At 40.4% G+C, this 19421-nt stretch overlaps 1 protein-coding gene across 2 annotated transcripts in view; it reads left to right on the top strand.

The window, feature by feature from the left end:
* ATG7 (autophagy related 7) overlaps positions 1-19208 on the top strand; it is a 78828-nt gene extending 59620 nt beyond the window's left edge. For both annotated transcript variants that reach the window (XM_077786052.1, XM_021530467.3), the window contains exon 18: positions 17656-19208. In XM_077786052.1, coding sequence (XP_077642178.1) covers positions 17656-17688 — 33 coding nt within the window. In that variant the 3' untranslated portion in view covers positions 17689-19208. The remainder of the gene's footprint in view (positions 1-17655) is intronic.
* The last annotated feature ends 213 nt before the right edge of the window (positions 19209-19421 follow it).

The raw sequence follows: 19421 nt of genomic DNA, 5'->3' as shown, positions 1-19421 counted from the left end.
CAGCAGGGACTGGAGGGGATTGAGTGGTCAGGCCAAAATGAGGAGTGTGAGCTCAGATTTTGGTGGGGATTGGTGACTTTGGGCTGGTCTGGTGGGGATTGGTGGATGGTTTGATGGAAACTGTTTTGCTGTTCATGGCTGGATGCTTCTCCTATTCCAAGCAGCTTTTCATTCATCTTGAGACTCTTAGCTGTAAAACATTCTCTGGAAATTTTTAGATAAAAAGCCTGAATATAGCTCTTTGTTAACTTCCTCCTTTCAAATTCTCCACATCTCCTCTCCTGTGTCTCACTTTCTCTTCTGAGTCAATGATGGCAGCTGTGCCCATTTATAATTTTCTAATTTAAACATAATTTTCTTGCATTGTGCCAAGCCAGGCACCAGGGTTTTTTTAAGTTGCACTGATTGAGATCATTATTTTTCCTTCTGCACACTGCTGCTCACTACTCAGTTAATACATGGAAGAAATTATCCATTTGAGAATCATGGATTGAAGAGAAAATTTTCACTAATTAACTCTCTTATAAAACGTTTAGGAACAGTTTTAACATTAGTAAAATATTTAGGTCTCCCACAATTAATAACCTGCTTATTTTCTTGCATTTCAAAGTCAGAATATACAGATATTTGTGGGGAGGATATGTGCAGCAACTCAAGACCCAGCTCATAGGTAAAGATTTCTCCTTTTGATGGGTGGCTTCTTTCTAGTTCAACAAATAGACAAAAAATAAAAAGTTTTCCTTTGAGCCAGAGATGGGAATTTCATTCAGCTGTGGAGACAGCTGATGTGCCTTGGGGAAAAATATGGGAAGAAACAGATGGCCATAAAAGGAGAAGCACTGGGGAATAAAATAATTGAAAATTCCAAGCAAGAGTTTATACATAAAACCTGTAGAAGCTTACTGTACATAAACAAAAATCCAAGGTAAGAATCCTGCATTTTTGTTTGAATCTTAAAGGGAGTAACCCAGGTAACTTGCTGGGTTTGCATTCACAGTCTTGTTTGGGGTTTTGTGCTCTGTGGAAAGTTCTGCCATGTTCCACGGGATATGCACATCATGTAAATAAAAAGTATATTATTTTAAGTTGAATCTTACCTGCATTTGTCTGCAGGATGTTTTGACTATGTTTGTTAGTGTTTTCTGCTCATAAAAATTAATAACAGCGCAAGTCAAAGCAGTTAAAAATTCAAATGGGCCTTGCAGTGTTATGAACTCCCTTTGAATTTTGCAAATTCATCAAACACCTTCTCTGTGGGTCTTATAATATCTGCAACTATAAATAGCTCTTCTCAGGTAGGGGAATAATTCTTCAGGATTAAGTAAGTAACTGTTCAGACTCTCTATTCTGGCTCTTGGTGAAACACTTGTGTGCATCCAACCCAGGCCATTTTATGATTCTATGATCTTCGTCATGATTTTAATTGTTGTATTTGAAAAGTCTTATTTGGGTGTAATTTGTACGTTCCTGTGGGTCCTTTCCAACTCAGAATATTCTGTGATTCTTGAGTACTGTGACAAGCCACTACAGCGTGTTGAGATTGTGTGTCTGTCTGTCCCAAATTCTAATTTATGTGCTGTCAAAAAGGTTTTCTCCTCCTGAGACTGAACTTCTGTTCACTCACTGAGGGGGGAAAACCCCCTCCTTGCCTTATATGTGTAGGTCAGCATAAAACATTGCATTTTGGCTTCCTTTCAAGAAATCCTCTTTATTTCTTGCTTGGTTGTTCCTTTCCAGTCTCTGAGCAAGGCAAACCCTGATTAAAAGCACTGAACACGTATCAAAGGCACAGAACTGTTTCCAGGGAAATTTCTTCATTTTTATGTTGTAAGAATAATTATAATGAGTTTGATTTGCAACTGCTGCCAGAGCAACTCTTGCAGTCGAGTCAACTTGGAGAAGGTTAAAAATACGGTGGGATAAGCCTGGGCTTCAGCCAGGGAGAAAAATTCTGTTCCTACTTGCCCAGCATGAAGTGCAGAGCTCCCTCCTGCCCCTCTCTCCCTTCTCCCCCTCGTAGCCACGAGCACTCTGTCGTGTTGACACTGGCACTGGAGCTGCCTTGCTTTGAGTTTGAAAGGAGCACTTTTATCATTTCTAATGCACAGCCTAGGGCCAAAACAGACAAAGCAATTTGGGAGGACGAGGTTCAGCAGGAGGCTGGAATTCCCATTGTGCAGCCCTTTGGGAATGGGAGTCTGGAGCAGTTTTCTGTCACAGTCATAAGTGATAAAAGCTGCTCTGCTTGGTCAGCTGAACTCCACTGGGGTGGGGATGGGCTTGTGGCCACCAGTCCTTGAACACAACAGTTGTGATCTGCTTTGTTAGAGCTGTCAGAATTAACCCATCTTGTTTAATCCGGTTCTTAAACTGCAAAAACTGTAATATTCCCATATATCACAGTATTTGAGATTCACTTATTTTGTTTTATCTGATTCTTAAACTTCCAAAACCATAATATTCCCATATATCAAAATATTTAAGATTCACTTCTTTTGTCCAATCCAGTTCTTAAACTTCAATAATCATAATATTCCCCATATATCACAATGTTGATTGACTTATTTTGGTAAATGCAGTTCTTAAACTTCAAAAATCATTATATTCCCATACATCACAATATTGAAAACTCACTTCTTTTGTTTGATCTGATTCTTAAACTTCAAAAATCATAATATTCCCACATATCACAATATTTGAGATGCACTTATTTTGTTCAGTCTGGTTCTTAAACATCAAGACCCCTAACATTCCCATATATCACTCTATTTCTCAAAGGTGCTGGCCATTTCATTGTTTTGATCCTTCCAGAGAAGTTAATTCCTCAGTCCTGGAGATGAGTTGACTGCTGCAGGGGGATCTTTGTGTGCCCCTGGTACTTTTTCATCCCCAGGCTTTTCTCTTGTCTCAAGCCCCATATGGCCCTGTCCCCGCAGTTTTTCTCTCCAGTGTTTTACCCGTGTTTTACACAAAGGATTTTTTCATTCCAGCACCTCTTTGTCCTTTATTTCAGTCACCAGAGGCTTCTCCATGTTTTGATTTGTGCATCTTGTGACCAAACTCTCAGCTTGTCTTAAAAAATTATTTGATTTTATTTTATTTCTGTCTCCTTTTGAACTCTCCTCCCCAGTGCTGTCAGTGTTCTGACACCTTCTTTCTCCTGCAGGATGTTTCCACTCTGCAGTGATTTTAGAACCCAGGCAATAAATCTTTCATCTCAGTTTCTATGAAACACTTCCAATAAATCTCCTTTAACTCATTTTTTCAGAGAGTTGTCACCAATAATCAGACAACCTAAACATGTTTATCCTTCAGTCTCACTGCTGCATGATTTCATCAGTTTAGCTGCTGCCCTTTCTGGATATGCTTCTAATTTCCTTTTTTTATGAATTGTAAATCAAAATGACACCACCATTTTCTCAGAGTAACAAAAATTCTCTTTATTAATGTAATTGTGCCATAGTGAATAAGTCAAGGAACACAATTGCCTCCCATCATCCTGCTGGTCTGATGTCGTTTGAGTTCTGTTACAAACATGAAGACATGCAACACTTCTCCCATTCCCCACTGTCTTCTGGCAACCCTTGACTCACTGCATAATTTCCCATAAGTTTTTACGGCACGTTACATCTTTGCATGAACTTTTATAATTATAATAACTTGTTACCTGTGCTGCCTTTTGAGTAATTTGATGGGGTTTGACTTCTTCTTGTTAGCAGCAGTGCCAGAATTTCAAAAGCAGATTCCCCCAATGAGATAATGGGATGTGCCTGCCCAGCTTTGTGCTTGGGCTCCATATGAATTTCATTTCTCCTTGTTCTGGGAAAAGTGCTAGTCTGGAGATAAATCCCTTTTTGATTGGCTGCTCTAAATAAAGCAAACAGCAATTGTCTCTAAACTAATGGCACTGATGTTATCACTTCCCCAGATTAGAACTCGGAGACATTGATGGAGATAATTTCTTTTATTGAACCTGATCTTTTAGGGTTTTTTGCTCGTGAAAAATAAATCCTCCTCAGTTCTTTAACGAGACATGAAGGCTAGACACAGTTTTTTGTTCAAAAGGGATGAAGTTTAAAGTAAGTGTAAACTATTTATTAAACGTAGTTTTATTCATTAATTAAGAATTTTATAAAATAAATTGTGTCTGTATCGCATGCAAGGCTTAAAATTCTCCAGAATTCAAAATTAAGCTGAAGGGAAGAGTTGATATTTCCATATAAATATAAAAACTCCAACAGAATCAGTACACATTTGGTCATACCATGCTCCCAGTGAGACAGAGAGATCCAAACTAGTTAGATTTGTGTGCTAGTATATTAGCACACAAATAATGTATGTAATGTGCTAATTAGCACACAAATAATGTGTGTAATGGGCTAATATTAAATATTTTGCTGGTTGAGGGACACAAACCCAGCTTTGTGGAGCAGGAAGAGCTTTTGGCTGGGTTGGAACACGGGTTAAAAACCTTGCTAGAATATTTTAGAAAGACTCCTGCTCCCTGCTCCATCCTTTTACACATGAAGACAGCAGGTTGAATTCCTGTCCCATCTGATCTGTGTTTCCCATTGGTGTCCTCAGTGGGCACTGCAGCTCAGTTTGGAGATGTCTCCAAGCCATTCCTAAATTCCAAATCCCTCCAGCCATGGCTGGCAGTGCTGGGGATTGTTCCTTGCCCTGCTCAGCTGGGAGCTGCTGGTCACAGCTGCCTCCTGTGGCACCAGCTCTGTGGCCAGCCTGGCTGAGGGGGGGTTATAGATGGAAAAAAGGGGCTGGAAAAACAACTTTGACCCGTGTGGAAAGAGGCAGTGCAGATGTGTTGTAATATCCTTCCCCCTGAGCAGACAGGATTAAACAGACTTTGTCTGCTCCCAGCAATTAAGGAGTTTGCAGGGCCCCATGCAGGTTCCAGCTTGCTCCCAGCTGCGAGAGGAGCTTTTCTGTTTGTGCACAGATGTTTTAGCTGTTGCTGGTCTCTTCGTTTTGGGGTTTGCTCAAGAACTTTAATTTTTCAAGCAGCACCTCGGTCTTCACTGCCAGCCTCTGGAATTTTGGATTCCCTGGAAGCAGTGCTCTGTACAGCCCAAAAGCAGGCCTTGCTGTATGTGAGAACAAAGGCAGAAAATCCAGGGCTGTTTATTCCTGGCCACAAGAGCTTGCTGTCATCGTGACTCACAGACAGACCCTGAGAAGCTCTGCTCAGGGCTTTATTTACTGGAAACTCCTGAGCGTGAGTCTGGAGCTCTGCAGCACATCCCCAGGGTGCAGGCTGAGGCAGGGGCAGCTTGTGCACAATTAATAAGAGAAGGAGCGGGGAAATCACTAATTAAAGCTCAGACAGAAATAAATGAGGTTTTTCATGCTGGATGGGGTGATCACCTGGCTGCCCTGGCACTGAGGGTGTTCTTTGGGAATCCTTCAGCTCTGAGGAAGGCTCAAAGGCTGGGATTTTGATAAGGGATTTTGATAAGGGCTTGGTGCCCTCACATCCCTCTTTGTCCCTGGCAATTGGAGAGGTTTGCTGAAGGCAGTCTCAAGTCCTGCCTGCTCTTCATCCCAGAAAATGAAGCGTGCAGATGCAAACCTGAGCTGGGATTGTTACAGCCGGGGTGGTTTTTAGTGGTGCTGGTTAATGTTATGGGACTTTCGTTGTTGGGATTTCAGTGGGGCTGCACAAAAGGATGCAGAAGTTTCCCTGAGCAGTTCCTTCCTTACAAAACCAACCTCACTCTGAGCAATGCTTAAGTATCAGGTCAGTGGGAAATGAGTACATCACACTAGGACAGCTTCATTTAGTCCTTCAGGAACCTTTTGAACTAAAAAACAGCTCCTTGACTTTCAAAACAAGAATTATAAAGTATGGTTTTCTACTAATTATAGATTATTTACCTACTGAAATAATTAGACAGCATTTGGTTAAATAGTTAAACTTGCTGTTTAGGTTTTTCAGCTGGAGCTTCACTGCAGTGCATGCTGAGCAGCACATGAAAAGCAAATGCCACCCCTCTTTCCTATAGTAATCCCCTTTGCCACGAAGAATAAATAAGAGTTAATTAGATAAAACAACTTTAAAATACTTTAAAACTGTAAATTTTAAGCCTATTTTTACTATACTTTCTTACATATTAAGTTTGTTGTAGACAATGTATTAAACTTTTAATAAGATAAAATTACTACTTAAAGACTAAACAAAGTCTTATGTATTTTGAGCTTTAAATTAAAAAAGATTCAGTTAAGTGCTAAACCCACTGGAGGATGAAATTGTTCATGACAAATATGACTGATTCATTTCAGTAACATCATAATGTCAGTACAGCTTAACTTGTTTAATAACCTCAGTTATTACATTGATGGTTTGTCTTAGAGAAGGAAGAAACTGCTTTCCAGAAGGAGGTTATTCCTTTAGGTGAATTATATGTGAGCAGGAAGACTCTTAAAGCTTGCTTTGTCGTAAAGAGTGCACTGATAGAGCTGTGATTTGTAAAAATCACCCCTGTAAACAGTTTATTCTCTCCATTACAACTGTGTGTGTCTGGAATAATTTATCAGGGTTGCCTGTGCTAGGTGTTGGTCACTACAGACTTCTGTCTGTGGAAGAAACAGCTCATGACTTAAAGAGAAAGGCAAACTGCTTAATTTTCACAATGCAGCTAAACTGTATTACATGTTGTGCAGAGGGGCAGAGAAGAATGTCTCTAATTCAGATTTAGCTCATTAGAAAGTATCTTCTGCTACTCATAATGAAAAATGAAATGGGGAAAAGCAGCCAGCCCTGATGTGGAGGAAATCAAAACCTCAGGTTTTAGCTGCAATTTAAAAATTTTATACAGTTCTGAAGATAGAGAACTTCAGTAGAATAATTATTTAGATGTGATTTATATAATGATTTTTGTTGTGATAAATCACACCAAAAGAGAAATATCAGAGGTACATAACAGCTCTTAAATTTTGTGCTAAAGTAGTAGCATTTGAAAGGTTAATGCAGAAGAGGGGTCTGAAAATACAAAATTCACTTTTCTGAGCTCCCAATGAGGATGTTTGGGCGGAATCCTGCTCTTGGGAAAACTGTACTTTGTGTTGCATATCCTTTATGGGGTTGTTTGGCTCAGGTTTGGGTTTTCTTGAAGTCTCTGCATTACACAACACTTGAATGCAGCACTGGCATTTTGCAAGAACGTTCCATTGAGCCAGAAAAAGGGATGTGCAGATTTGATGTGGGATCAGGATGAGGATGAGGTGGTTCTGGAGCTGAAGTTGGGATGCAGCTTCCAGCATCCCTGAAAGTGTCCTAAGCCAGGTTGGATACTGGGGCTTGGAGCAGCCTGAAACAGTGGAAGGTGTCCCTGCCCATGGCACTGGATGGGCTTTAAGGTCCCTCTCAACCCAAACTATTCTGGGATTCTGTGGTTCCAGAAGTGTAATATGATTTTAGATCTTTATAAAAGAGTATAAATCTGTTTTCAGGGGGGAAAACATATATATATATATATTTATATATATATATATATATATATATATATTTATTTATTTATTTATTTATTTATATATACATATATATATATATATGGGGGGGTGGGTTTTTTTTGGTTTTTTGGGGGGGTTTTTTTGGCACCTTGAAGGTGTCACTCATGGCATATTCTGTTCTCTAAGAGCTGCTGGAGCCTGTCCCTCCTGGCACCAAATGCTGTTGGAATGGCAGTTCTGGGCTGGGTGCTCTGGGGTATGTCCCTGCTCAATGCTGATGGATCCTGGAATCACCTGGCATGAGAAGGAGGGAATCCCAGCATGAGAGGGATAGCCCTGAGAGTTCTGCAGTGTTTGACCATTTTCTGTTTGAATTCAAACTCTTAATAGTTCAAAATTATTCAAAACAACCTCATAAGCATATTCCAGATCTTTCTTTGCAGGGGAAGAAGAGGTGAAATGACAAAAATGAGGTATTTGGGATAATGTAGGGTTAGTGCCATGAAGAAGTGAAGTTTGTTCTCATGGTACAGGAGATCTGTTGTTTGTTTTAGGATGGATTTTATGGCCAGCCCATTGAACATCCCAGTTCTGTATTCTTATTTTGGATCCACTCTCACTCTATTTGCTGCCTGCAATCAGATTTGAAAGTGGCTTCTCACTCTGTCGCTCTCAGCTGGACTCACACGTTCTCTGTGATCCCATCAACTCCTGGAACTGCAATCACAGAAGAGGCCAGAAGATCAAAGCCACCCCAGATGGGGGTAAAGGAATTCTGAGCCAAAACAAGCTGTTTGCCTTGTAAGCAGCTGGGAGCACATCTGGGACATCCCCGGAGCTCCGCGGGCGCTCCTGGGGCTGGGAGCCACGGGGGGCTGCAGCTGGGCTTTGCTAAGCCTGGCTGGGCAGAGCAAACCTGGGCTAACAGGGTTGTTTGGGGGCTGGATCAGGTTGCAGGGGCTGTGTTTGTTCCTCTGAGCCCAGCTGAGCAAGTGCAGCAGGGAGGGTTTGGTTTGGGGGTGCTGAAGCATCCAGTCCCCTCCGAGACTCAGTTGGGTGGGGTGGTCATGGACTCTTCCAGCAGCTTTGGGATATGGTTCACCCTTCATCAGGAGCTTGGGAGAACATTGCTTTGGTCCTGGGAATGAAAAGCCAACAGCAGAGCAAGTGGGCACCCACTTTGTTACAGCAGAGAAAAATTGGGAATGAAACAAGATAACTAAGGCACAACTGCTTGCAGACAATCTGTTAGTCCAGCGGGTGTTGGAATTCTGTGGTCAGAAAATCAAAATTTTGAAAGGGCTTGCAGAATCTAGATCCCTGCAAGAGCCTCCAGGTCCAAAATCTCTGCATGGTCTCATCAAAATTCTTGTTTGTTCTGTTTCCGTATTGATTGAAGGGTTACAGGAGTAAATCTGACACTTGGACCCAAATTTTTAGCAGAATCTGGGTTGGATATGGTTTTAAATCAGCACATAAGTTGAGTGAATTTGAGGCTGCCTCTGTTGTTTACCATTAATTTATTGTTATTTTACTGTTAACTTATTGTTAATTGTTAATTTATTGTTAATTTTTTGCATGGGCCTAGCAAATGTTTCCAGAGCAGGGCAAGGTGCTTGCAGAGGTCTCTCATTGCTGAGGCACCTTCTGCTTTTTCAGGTTTTTCTGTCCCTTTGAAACAAAACCAAACCAGAAACCTGATCTGCCTGTTCTATTTCTAGAACATCATTACCTTACCTTTAATTGCTGATTCGTTTTCCTCTCTGTGCTTTTATACCAGCACTTGCAATTTTCTGGCTAATGTTTCTTTTGATAAACCTGATGGGAAAAGTGACTGGATTAATCAAGAGGGTTGCTAGCATGTAAAATTTTAAAACAAATGGATTTATCTTCCCTAAGTTTCTGCAGTATATAATATGAAATAAATCTGAAAATCCACTATCCTCTGAGCTTTTAACACTGTAAACCATGTTCTTTTATTCCCTCAATTCATATTTTCAGAAATTATTTTAATTTCTAACTACATGAAGAGCGTTCCTCCTGTAAAAGAGGAGAGGAGGAGGTTTTCCCCACCTTCTTGCTGCCTCCTCCACAAGATAGAAATGTTGTGTATACACCACATGTATCTCCATGGAAGCAATGATGAGATTAGTGAGGTCACTGGGTAAATCAAAGTTTTCATGAATTCATATTTTGATTGCATTTCAAGTTTTCTGTTTCTTATGTGTTACAGGCAGTGCATGAGGAAATCTGCTTATACTAAAGCTGTGCACAAAATTCACATGTAAGATGATACAACTGCACGTGGGACATGTGTTCATTTTTTCTGCCAAATGTTATTTTCTGATAATGGGAATTGAGCTGAAAAGTATCCCTGTTGCTGGGTTTGGAATTCTTTAGAATAATGTACATTTTGCTTGTGTTTGCCAGCTACACTCGGTGAGGATGGAGTGTGGTCAGTCAAACGGGAAAATGCTGAAAATTGACTCATATCTGGGTTAGGTGACTTTCCAGTAATACTTTTTATTGGTATGGGAATCTCTGTCTCATCTGAAATTGATCTGTGCTCTTCAATCAGTCACTAAAACCTCAGGGGATTTCTGTGATTTTTTTTTCCCCCTTGTAGAATTTGGGGTTTTCTTGGAAAAAAGTGTCGCCAGCTACGTCGGGGAAGGTTTAGGTTGGATATTAGGAAAAAAAAATAGGAAGAAATTTTTCACTGAAAGAATAATAAAGTACTGGAATTGTCTTCCTAGGGAGGTGGTGGAATCACCATCTCTGGATATGTTTAAAACAGACTGGATTTGGCACTTGGTGCTATAGTCTAGTTGTGGTGTTAGGGCATAGGTTGAACTTGATGATCTTTGAGGTCTCTTCCAACCTCATCATTCTGGGATTCTGTGTTCGCAGGGACAGTTCCCTTCATGATCTGATTAGCAGATGTCAGTCCAAGTTCCTTCTCCCACCCAAAATCTCTGACTCCATGAAGGGTGCAGAGAACGTGCCCTGCCTGGCCAGCTGGGCTTTCCTGAGAATAAATGAGAATTATCTGGTGATAGGTGAGCACAACTCTGGAATTCAGCATTTTGAGCTGCTGGGAAGACTGGATGAGTTTGTGCTGGTCTTGCCAGGAGGGTGTTGCTCTGTCAGGGGCTGTGAAGAAGCAATGTGAGGATGACGATGATGGTGAGGATGATGATGATAATAGAAGACAGATTTATGGAGTTGTGGTAGCTGTGGTCTCACATAACCAAGGTGATCCTTGTTTCAGGAGATGATTTAATCTCATTTTTGGATGTAAAAACACTGAAGCAGGGTTCTTGGAGAGGCTGTGAAATCTCAGAATCGTTTGAAGCTCAAAACTGGACAAACCATTCTGGAATCTGGGGTGGTTCTGTGACAGGAGCTGAACACCCTGAGGCTGTGAGCCCTGCTTGGGGTGAAGGTGACAGGAATTATTTCCAGAGGTGTCCTGGAGCTCAGGGATTCTGTGCCCCTTAGAGCACTGAGGGTCCCTTAAGTGCCATCCTTTATAATCTCTTCATAATTTCTGAATGGTTTATTCCTGCAGTTCAGTTGTGGAGTTAATCTGCTGCTCATTTTTCATCAGTAATTACCAAATGTTTGATTCTTATGATGTGAAAGCTCATTTAGAGGCTTCTGACAGCAGTTCTGCATCACCTGGGAGTTAAAGAGATGCAGTGGGACAAGGGAAATTCTGGATTTGCAGCAAAACAAATAAAGCCTGGGCAGTTGGAGTGGCACATACTCAGGTGTAGAAATTATTTCATTATTCTGAGATCCATTTATGTATCCAATCCACATTTTCTGTACAAGCCTTGAAAGTAAATTTGCCTTTATATCTGTGCTATCATTTTTTTTTTTTCAGGATTTATACATATGATGAATATAAACTTACAGTTTTATTTTTAATGTAAAACTTGGGCACATCAAAGAGGGAAGGTGATAGAAGATTTCAAATATACTCTATTAAATACTACAGTGTTTGATTTTCATTTCAGTCAAAGGCTTTCTATCAGATTTAATCATACCTATGACAAAATTTCCATCAATTGTGGCTTCCTTCAAACACACGTTCTCCTTGGACATCTGCCTGTTGGTGGTAGTAAAATGAAGTTGAAAATCCCACACAAAACAGAATAATGGCATCATCAAACGTTCTTGGGGGTGTGTTTATTTATTTTCCCACTTGTTTGCAGTTTTTAAGAGCCTGAAGAAAAGGCTTGGTAGTAGAAAGTCTCCTCTTAGAGACTTTGCAACAGCTCCAGTGCTGAAAAATGCTCTTTTCAGCTCAAAGACAGGAGAGAAATTGGCTTTGTGTTTGCTGCTGCTGTGCTTTGGGACTTTTCTTCCCTCATAAAACAAGGAACAATGGAAGGAAATCTGTCTGGGGCATTTTTATACCAGAAAAAACCTCCTGTGCATTTTTTGTTTCTTTCTTTTTTTTTTTTTTTTTTTTGTATTGTTTTGTTAATTGTTAGTCGGGACCAGAAAAAAATCCTTTTTGTGAATGTTTTCATGTAATTTTCTATGAATACCTGGGAAAACTGCTCAAAACCCAGGAGGGACTAATTAGTGCTTGGTGCTACTGCTTGTATATCTGCTTGGAACTGGAGATATTAAAAAGACTTTCTAGCTAAAAGTTTATTTGTAAATAAATATTTTCCGTACTGTTTACTTGACTTTTTCTGTTTTGTTTTTAAAAATAGCTTTTAAAGCCCTTCAGACACTAGTTCTATCTGAACTATCAGTTCTTCTATCTGAAGATACCAGTAGAATTACAAGATTTTTAGGCTTTAAGGCCCCTTTCCAACCCAAACTATTCTGTTGTTTTAAGGACTCTACATGTATTTTTAAAAAATTAATACAAGAGGAACTTGTATTACCCATCACCCTGACCTTACAAGCTGTGGCTGTGGGCTGAAAATACAGAATTTTGGAAAGGCTGGAAGGGCAAAACAAGCAGCAATCAGGGCCACCAGCACTGGAAAAGAAAAAAAAAAAAAAAAAAAAAAAAGACACAAGGCTGATGGACTTGATTTTATTGCAGGATAGTGAAGGGAAGGCTGTGGTGGCAGACACAGAAAATGAGAATTTGTGGAGGTACAAGGGATACCAGGGATTTGTCAGCCAGGTCAGCTAGCTGAGATAGGGCCACTCTGTGCAAGGATCTGGAGAAATTATCCACCCTTTCCTGCACCCGCTGCTTTAATAAAGCAGCTTGAAGAAATAAACGCAGTTTTTATAAGCCTTGGATTTGATTTTTTTTTATTTTGTTTTTTTTTTTTTTTTTTTTTTTTTTTTTGTTTTTTGTTTAGGTTACTTTCTGTATGTTTAAGTTTGGAATTGATGTGTCAGCTGAAGGATGAAATATCTGATAGTTATTCAGATTATGGCCTGCCTCTGAGTGTAGTTGTATTAGAGGAAGTTAGAAGATATTTTTTTTAAAAAACTTTGGGGAATGACTGTAGGATGAGGTCTTGCACTGGGAGCACAGGTGGATCCTTGGTGGAGTTCATTCTCCAGCTGCAGGCACCCAGAGGAGAAGTCATAAAATGGGAAAATAATAAAGCCTGGCTGGGTGACACCAGTTTTGGAGCTGTGGTTGTGGAAGTGCAGTTTGCAGGTACCAGGTGTTCCTGGGCTAGGGAAGGAATGCAAGACTCCCAATTCCATTGGATTCATTGAAAGAGCAGTCGGAGCTGTGGAAATCAATCAGTGGGAATTTGTGGCTTTCCCTCCTCATTCTTCCTATTATCTATTATTATATCTAATATTATTTTTTTTAATTTATGTTTATTATTTATTTATATTCTTGGATCTTGGAATTTGGACAGCAAGGAGTGCCCTGAGCAAAGCAAAATCTCCTCTCTCTTGAGTGTTCACCTGGGTGTTTTTTTTCCTGTGGGAAAGGGGGATGGGGAGGGAATTGTTGAGTATGGAAAACTCAGAGTGTGCTGGGCTTGAGGGAGATGAGGGAGGTGCTCACTGTGCAGGGGAGAGAGATAAAAGGAGGGTGCTGAACTCTGGAATTGCCCCCTCAGTCTGCCTGCACAGGCTGCAGGCTGGACCTTGCAGGGATCTCCTGGATTTCAAGGTGCAGTTTGGGTCTTGGTGGAGCTTGCAGGGATTTTCTGGACCTTGCAGGGATCTCCTGGATTTCAAGGTGCAGTTTGGGTCTTGGTGGAGCTTGCAGGGATTTTCTGGACTTTGCAGGGATCTCCTGGATTTCAAGGTGCAGTTTGGGTCTTGGTGCTGTTCCTGAGATGCAGCCAGGGATGGAGCAGGTCCCACAGGGGTGATGCAGCCTGCTCTGGCCAGGTCACCTCAGCACATTCAGCCACACAGCCACACACACCTGGGGATGCTGAGCCAGATATCCATGCTGCAAAGTGATTTGGGCTGCCCAGAATCCTGGTGTATCCTCTCTGTGGTAAAGCACAGAGCTAGAACATGATTTACCTTGTATCTGTCCAAAAACTCACATTTTATTGCTGTGAAATAGCAAAAGGTTGCTTGAACGTGTTCTCTTTTCATTAAAAATCCAATTGTTTCTAACTCATAGCCTGAGATTTGATGATTGCTCTGTGAAGCCCTGTTCTCATGTGATCCTCAGCTGTGCTGTTTGATTGATGACACATTTCATTTTCCGCCTTTAGAATTTTCCTCTTTACTCCTCACCATATGTAAAGCATTCATAACCCAGCAAACCCTGTGGTCTGCATAAAAAAATCTCCTCCAGGTCCTCCTGAGCAGCATGTTTTGGTCCATGTGTCTGTAAATTAACCTCACTTGTGTGTAGAAAACAACACATGTGGGGCTTGGTTGTTTGTTTGGCAGTTTGGAGACAAGAAACTTCTCAGAATCCCCTCAGGGTACATTTCTATTCTTGCAGGTTTATTTAGAAGATAAACAGTCACTATCTGTTTGAATCACAGCTGTTAATTTAAAGATTTCATTTAAATCACAGCTGTTAATTTAGAGCCTGGCTGAGTGACACCAGTTTTGGAGCTGTGGTTGTGGAAGTGCAGTTTGCAGGTACCAGGTGTTCCTGGGCTAGGGAGGAAATGCAAGACTCCCAATTCCATTGAATTTGTTGAAAAAGCAGTCTGGAGTGTGGAAATCAATCAGTGGGAATTTGTGGCTTTCCCCCCCTGCCTCGTTCTTCCTATTATTGATGAAAATAATAGGTGGAATTGCAAGAAAACAAGTGTGGGAATCCTTCCCTTCTCTTGAATAGCCATAATTTGCATGTGAAATTTAAGAAGCTCTCCAAAGCAGTTTGAATGGAAAAGCAGGTATTGGAAGGAGCAGGTGCACTCAGATAATCTGCCCAGGTTTGTGCAGGCTGGGGTGGGGCTGACAGCTGCTTCATTATCTTCTCATTCCCTGACTTCTGTCTTTGCCTGTAGCTGTGTTTGGGTTTGCCTCACCCAGGTGTGATGCAGGACAGAGAAAACGTGAAAAAAATCCAAATTCACAGCTTGGTTTGGAAATCAGACTCTCTTGACAGTCATTTCACACACTGTCTTTCTTGGCTTTCTCTATTTTATTTCCTCTCTTAAAAGGTTCACTCTTTTGAAGTCATCCCCAGAGTTTGCACTGTCATCATCTATTAAAGTTTATACATCATTTTTTGAAAACATCTATTGCTCCTAATCAGGAGCCTCTGATAATTCAGCTGTCAGTATTTCACACAACTTCCTTTGCACAATCCCATGGAGCTCATTTTCTTGAATTTGCAATTGTTAACTTCTGTATTGAATCCTTCTCTTTTGTTTTGTGTTTTCCTCTTCCCTCTGCATGTACTGTGTTAAGATACCATTACCTTGTTCTTTCTAAACCTTTGTGAACTGGACACGAAATGCTGTGCTGGACGTTTGGAAGTGTCCAAGGCCGAGTTGGATTTGGGCTGGAGCAGTTTGGGACAGTGGAAGGTGTCCCTGCCCATGGAATAAAATGAGCTCTGAGTCCCTTTCAAGCCGAGCCATTCTGTGGTTTGATGGCTCTGACTGCTCTGAGATTGCATGAAGTGGAGCCTGGCTGATCAAACTCTGTCCTCCTGGAGGGAAGATACTTTCAAACATTTAAAAATCATCCTCTTCAGTCCAGGATGTTTGGGTGTTGGTTAAATACCTGGGAACCTCATTGTCAGTGTTTTAGTGAATATTTTTTGTTAAAAGCCTCCTTTTTGCTCAAAGCCTCCTAGAAGAGAGCTGAGCTTTAGATGGGAGAGTTTCCTTGCCAGGGCTGCAGTCTGTGGGCTTTGTTTTTGGGCTCTGGGCTAGGGGGACTGTCTGAACTTGGGCTTTCTGCTTTTCTCTGGCTTGAATCATACCCTAAACTCTATTTAAAGATTTTGGTTTTTTGTATTTATTTTCCACATCCTTGACCCTGACTGGCGAGCTGGACATTTGTGTTTGCCTTGGCACGCTCCGAGCTGCTCATCTAGGGCAGGATGAAAACTCTTTTTTTCCTTTTGTAAACAAACTGTTCCTCAGGATTTTCCATAAGGATTTACACCACCATTTTGTGCCTCTTCTAGGAACAGAGAAAACCTTGCCATTCAGTTTTCCTTTTGCACAGCTCGTAGCACTGCAGAGAAATGTTTGATTTTATGTCTTTCCCTAGGTTGGATTGGAAGAGCTTTTTTCAGAACATTTTTAAATTCCAGAAGTAGTCCATTTTTTTTCCTCTGAGGGTTTATTAAAGCTATAGGTCAATAGGCATTGTTGCCTGTCTAGAAAAGGGGTTATTTGTATTTTTTATTTGTCTACCCACTGCAGTGAGAACAGGGCCCCATTGTCCCAGGCACCGTGTGCATGTAAAATACTGCTTTGTGCCCTGAAGAATTTACAGCCTAAATAACTGTTCATGCTCTGCTGCCAGGGGGGTTTGATATATTTTAGTGGCCAGGATGTAAAATGAGAGAATAACTCAGCTGGCCACTTGATGCCAAGACACAAGTTGTGTTTTGGAACAGAGGAACTGAGTTTTATTTCCCCTGGGACACAGAAATGCTGCTGCTCCTTTGGTCAGGTCGTGGCCAGGGATTTGTGGGGGCTGTGTGCTCTGGGAAAATGGCATTTTTGTGCTTCTCCTCCAAACCACTTGTCATGTGTCATCTGCAGCACTCCACGAGAGTTGCAGATAATTTGGGCAAGTTTGGAATGCTCACAGATGCAGTTTTATGTATCGTGAACTTGGTGGTGTTGGTATTGAACCCAGCTCGAGGCTCAGCACCCGTGTTAGTCCTGAGCTTAAACCCTGCCAGGTGCAAAGAGGCTTTTTTCCATGAGCTAAACCTCTAAAATATCAGAAAAAAAAGTGGTTTAGGAGCATCCCTGTTTCTCAAGAAGAAAAAGCTTGGAGGATATAATGAGAATATGTTCTCCCCCAAATAGCTCTAAAATCCCTGGTGTGAATTTCCACTGCTGCACCTCAGTGTGTTCACAAGGACACCTGGATATTCTGTGAAAATAATCATTTTTTCCCCACTCTATAACCATTTACTGGCCAAGGGCAAGTCAGAAATGAAAATCACAATGATGTTTTACAGCAGGGAAAAAAAAAAAGATGTAGTTTAATTCTTTTGTAAGCAGTAGAAAGGTACAAATTTCCACATAACTTCTTGTCCTTAAGGTGCTGTTTATGAGATCTAAGTGTAAAATGACCAATTAATTCTTTGTGAATGTCGAGAAATTTTTCTGCAGTGTTTAGTAAAATAAGTTGTTTATTAGAAGTTATTACTCACGTGAAGTGTGTGCCAATAAGTCAGCAAAGCAACTCAAAATGGCTGGGGTTTGATCTGAGCCTTACTGAAAATGATAATAAAGAGCAAATAACCAAATTGATTTATTTTTCTTTAAATGACAATAAATAGCAAATAACCAAAATGATTTTCTGTAAATGATAATAAATACCAAATAGCCAAAGTGACAAATGCTGGAAAGTAGATAAAAATATCCCCAAGATGACAAATAGTTGTTGGTGTGTGGTTGTTAACAGAAGAGAAAATACTGAATTTTCTGTAATGCTCCATTGGTGCTACTCAGCAGTTCATAAAATGATATTTTATTATTGTTTTTAAACAGCAATGTGAACTTTTAAGAGTGTTTCAAGAGCGTATTTCAACTGCACAAGCTAAAATTCCTTTTTTTGTTGCAGATCTGGGACATGAGTGATGATGAAACAATTTGAAATCAGGTGCTGAGGAGGAGGATGATGCTCTGGAGTGCAGCCCTGCCTTTTATCTCTGCTTTGAGGAGTTAATGATTGCTTACCCCTCCTGACTGCTGGAAAGACAAACAAACAGAACCCACGTTTTGCCATGAATAACTGCACTGAAAAAGCAGTCTCTTATGGACAGAACTCACCATGTTTTCATTTTTATTGTGTAAATAACTGCAGCAATGTGCTTATGTTTAAACCTGGTCTGTCTTCTTTTTTTTTTTTTTTTTGTGTGTGTGTGTTTTTTTTTTCCCTTGCTTTTTTTTAAGCTTCTAAATATGGCTTGCATATAAAAAAATGCTGCTTAAGTAATTTTGGGTGGTTTGTTTGGGCCAGGTTTTATTTTGCTTCTCAGTGGCCATGTCCAAGCAGCATTTCTGAATGGCTTTTTTCATCTCTCTCAGATTTGGGGCACTTTAGTTGGAATTTGTGAAGACTGAGAATTTTCTGCTCTTGGGAGTTAAATTTCATGTTTAAAGGTGGGGAGGAGTGCATAAGGACCTGAACCTGCTGCCTCCAGCACAGGAATTATTTGCAAACTTGAATTTCAGGTGCAGTTGTTCTGGATGTGTCCATGGAGTTGTTATTCCCTGTGAAGATCCCATCTTTTCATGCTATGAAAACTAAATTATTTGACTGATTTGTGCCCAGGAAGAACCAAAATACATTATCTCATGATTAGGCTCTCCTGGAGCTCAGAGGAGGCTCTGGTATATGATAAAAACTTGCTGTAGGAGGTGGTGGGTCATTGATTCAGTCAAAACCTGTAGGGAAATGCTTCAGTGAAATGAGAAATTTGTTCTCTGACTTTGCCGTTCTTGGGTGTGGTCATGCAGAACCTTGCAGGTGTTCAAAAAGAGCAATTCTCCTTTCCTTTTTGCTTTGGTGATTTTTTTAAAGTGGCTTCATAAGCAGAAACAGACGTTTGAGAGTCTTTGAGTTAAAAAAATTGCTTGAGAAAAATGGAGTTTTAAAATCTCAAAGTACCTTTTACTGCAAAATTGAAAGTGAATCTAGTGGTCTTAACTTGGAATGGGTTTTAGAAGGAAATTTGAAATCCCTTTCATAGCTTTATATTGTGGGGTTTATGAGTTAACTCACTTAGAAAGAATGCAAATCACTTCATCTGCCAAGCAGCCTCTATTTCCCAGGTATATTATCAAAATTAGTTGGTCAATCCAATTATTTTAGTTCCTTCCTTAACACGAGCTCTGAAGATTTTTTTGATAGAGAATTTCCCAGCTTTTCTCTCATCAGAACAAATCCAGTCAGGTCAAGAATATGCAACTCCCATCATCTGATCAAAAAGAAGATTTATTGAAACCTGCTGATGTTTGCACCAAGTGTCTAAACTAGCCATTATTGTGTAAAATAGCCATTGTTTCTATTTCTTTATTATCATAATCATTATATTTACATGATATCTTACCTAGGGCAATGTCTAGTTTAGATAATTTAAGTGTAATATAAAAATATATTTGATTGCAATATATTTTGGAAATCAGAGCTGGTAATCAGAGCAAATCACTCTTGGTGGTCAGGCGCTGAAGACTGAGATGGAACCCCTGAAATCTGCATTTTTAAAGCAGTTAAAATACATCATGACTGTGTAGGCATGTTTTCAGCCATGCCATAGTCCAGCTGGAGCCACGAGTTGGTGCCAGGAGAGTTTAAAGGGAATAATCTGCTTTTTTTATCTTTGG

This window comes from Lonchura striata, chromosome 12 (assembly GCF_046129695.1).
Source record: "Lonchura striata isolate bLonStr1 chromosome 12, bLonStr1.mat, whole genome shotgun sequence".
NCBI classification, from domain to species: domain Eukaryota; kingdom Metazoa; phylum Chordata; class Aves; order Passeriformes; family Estrildidae; genus Lonchura; species Lonchura striata.
This window is presented reverse-complemented; position numbering and strand designations above follow the sequence as displayed.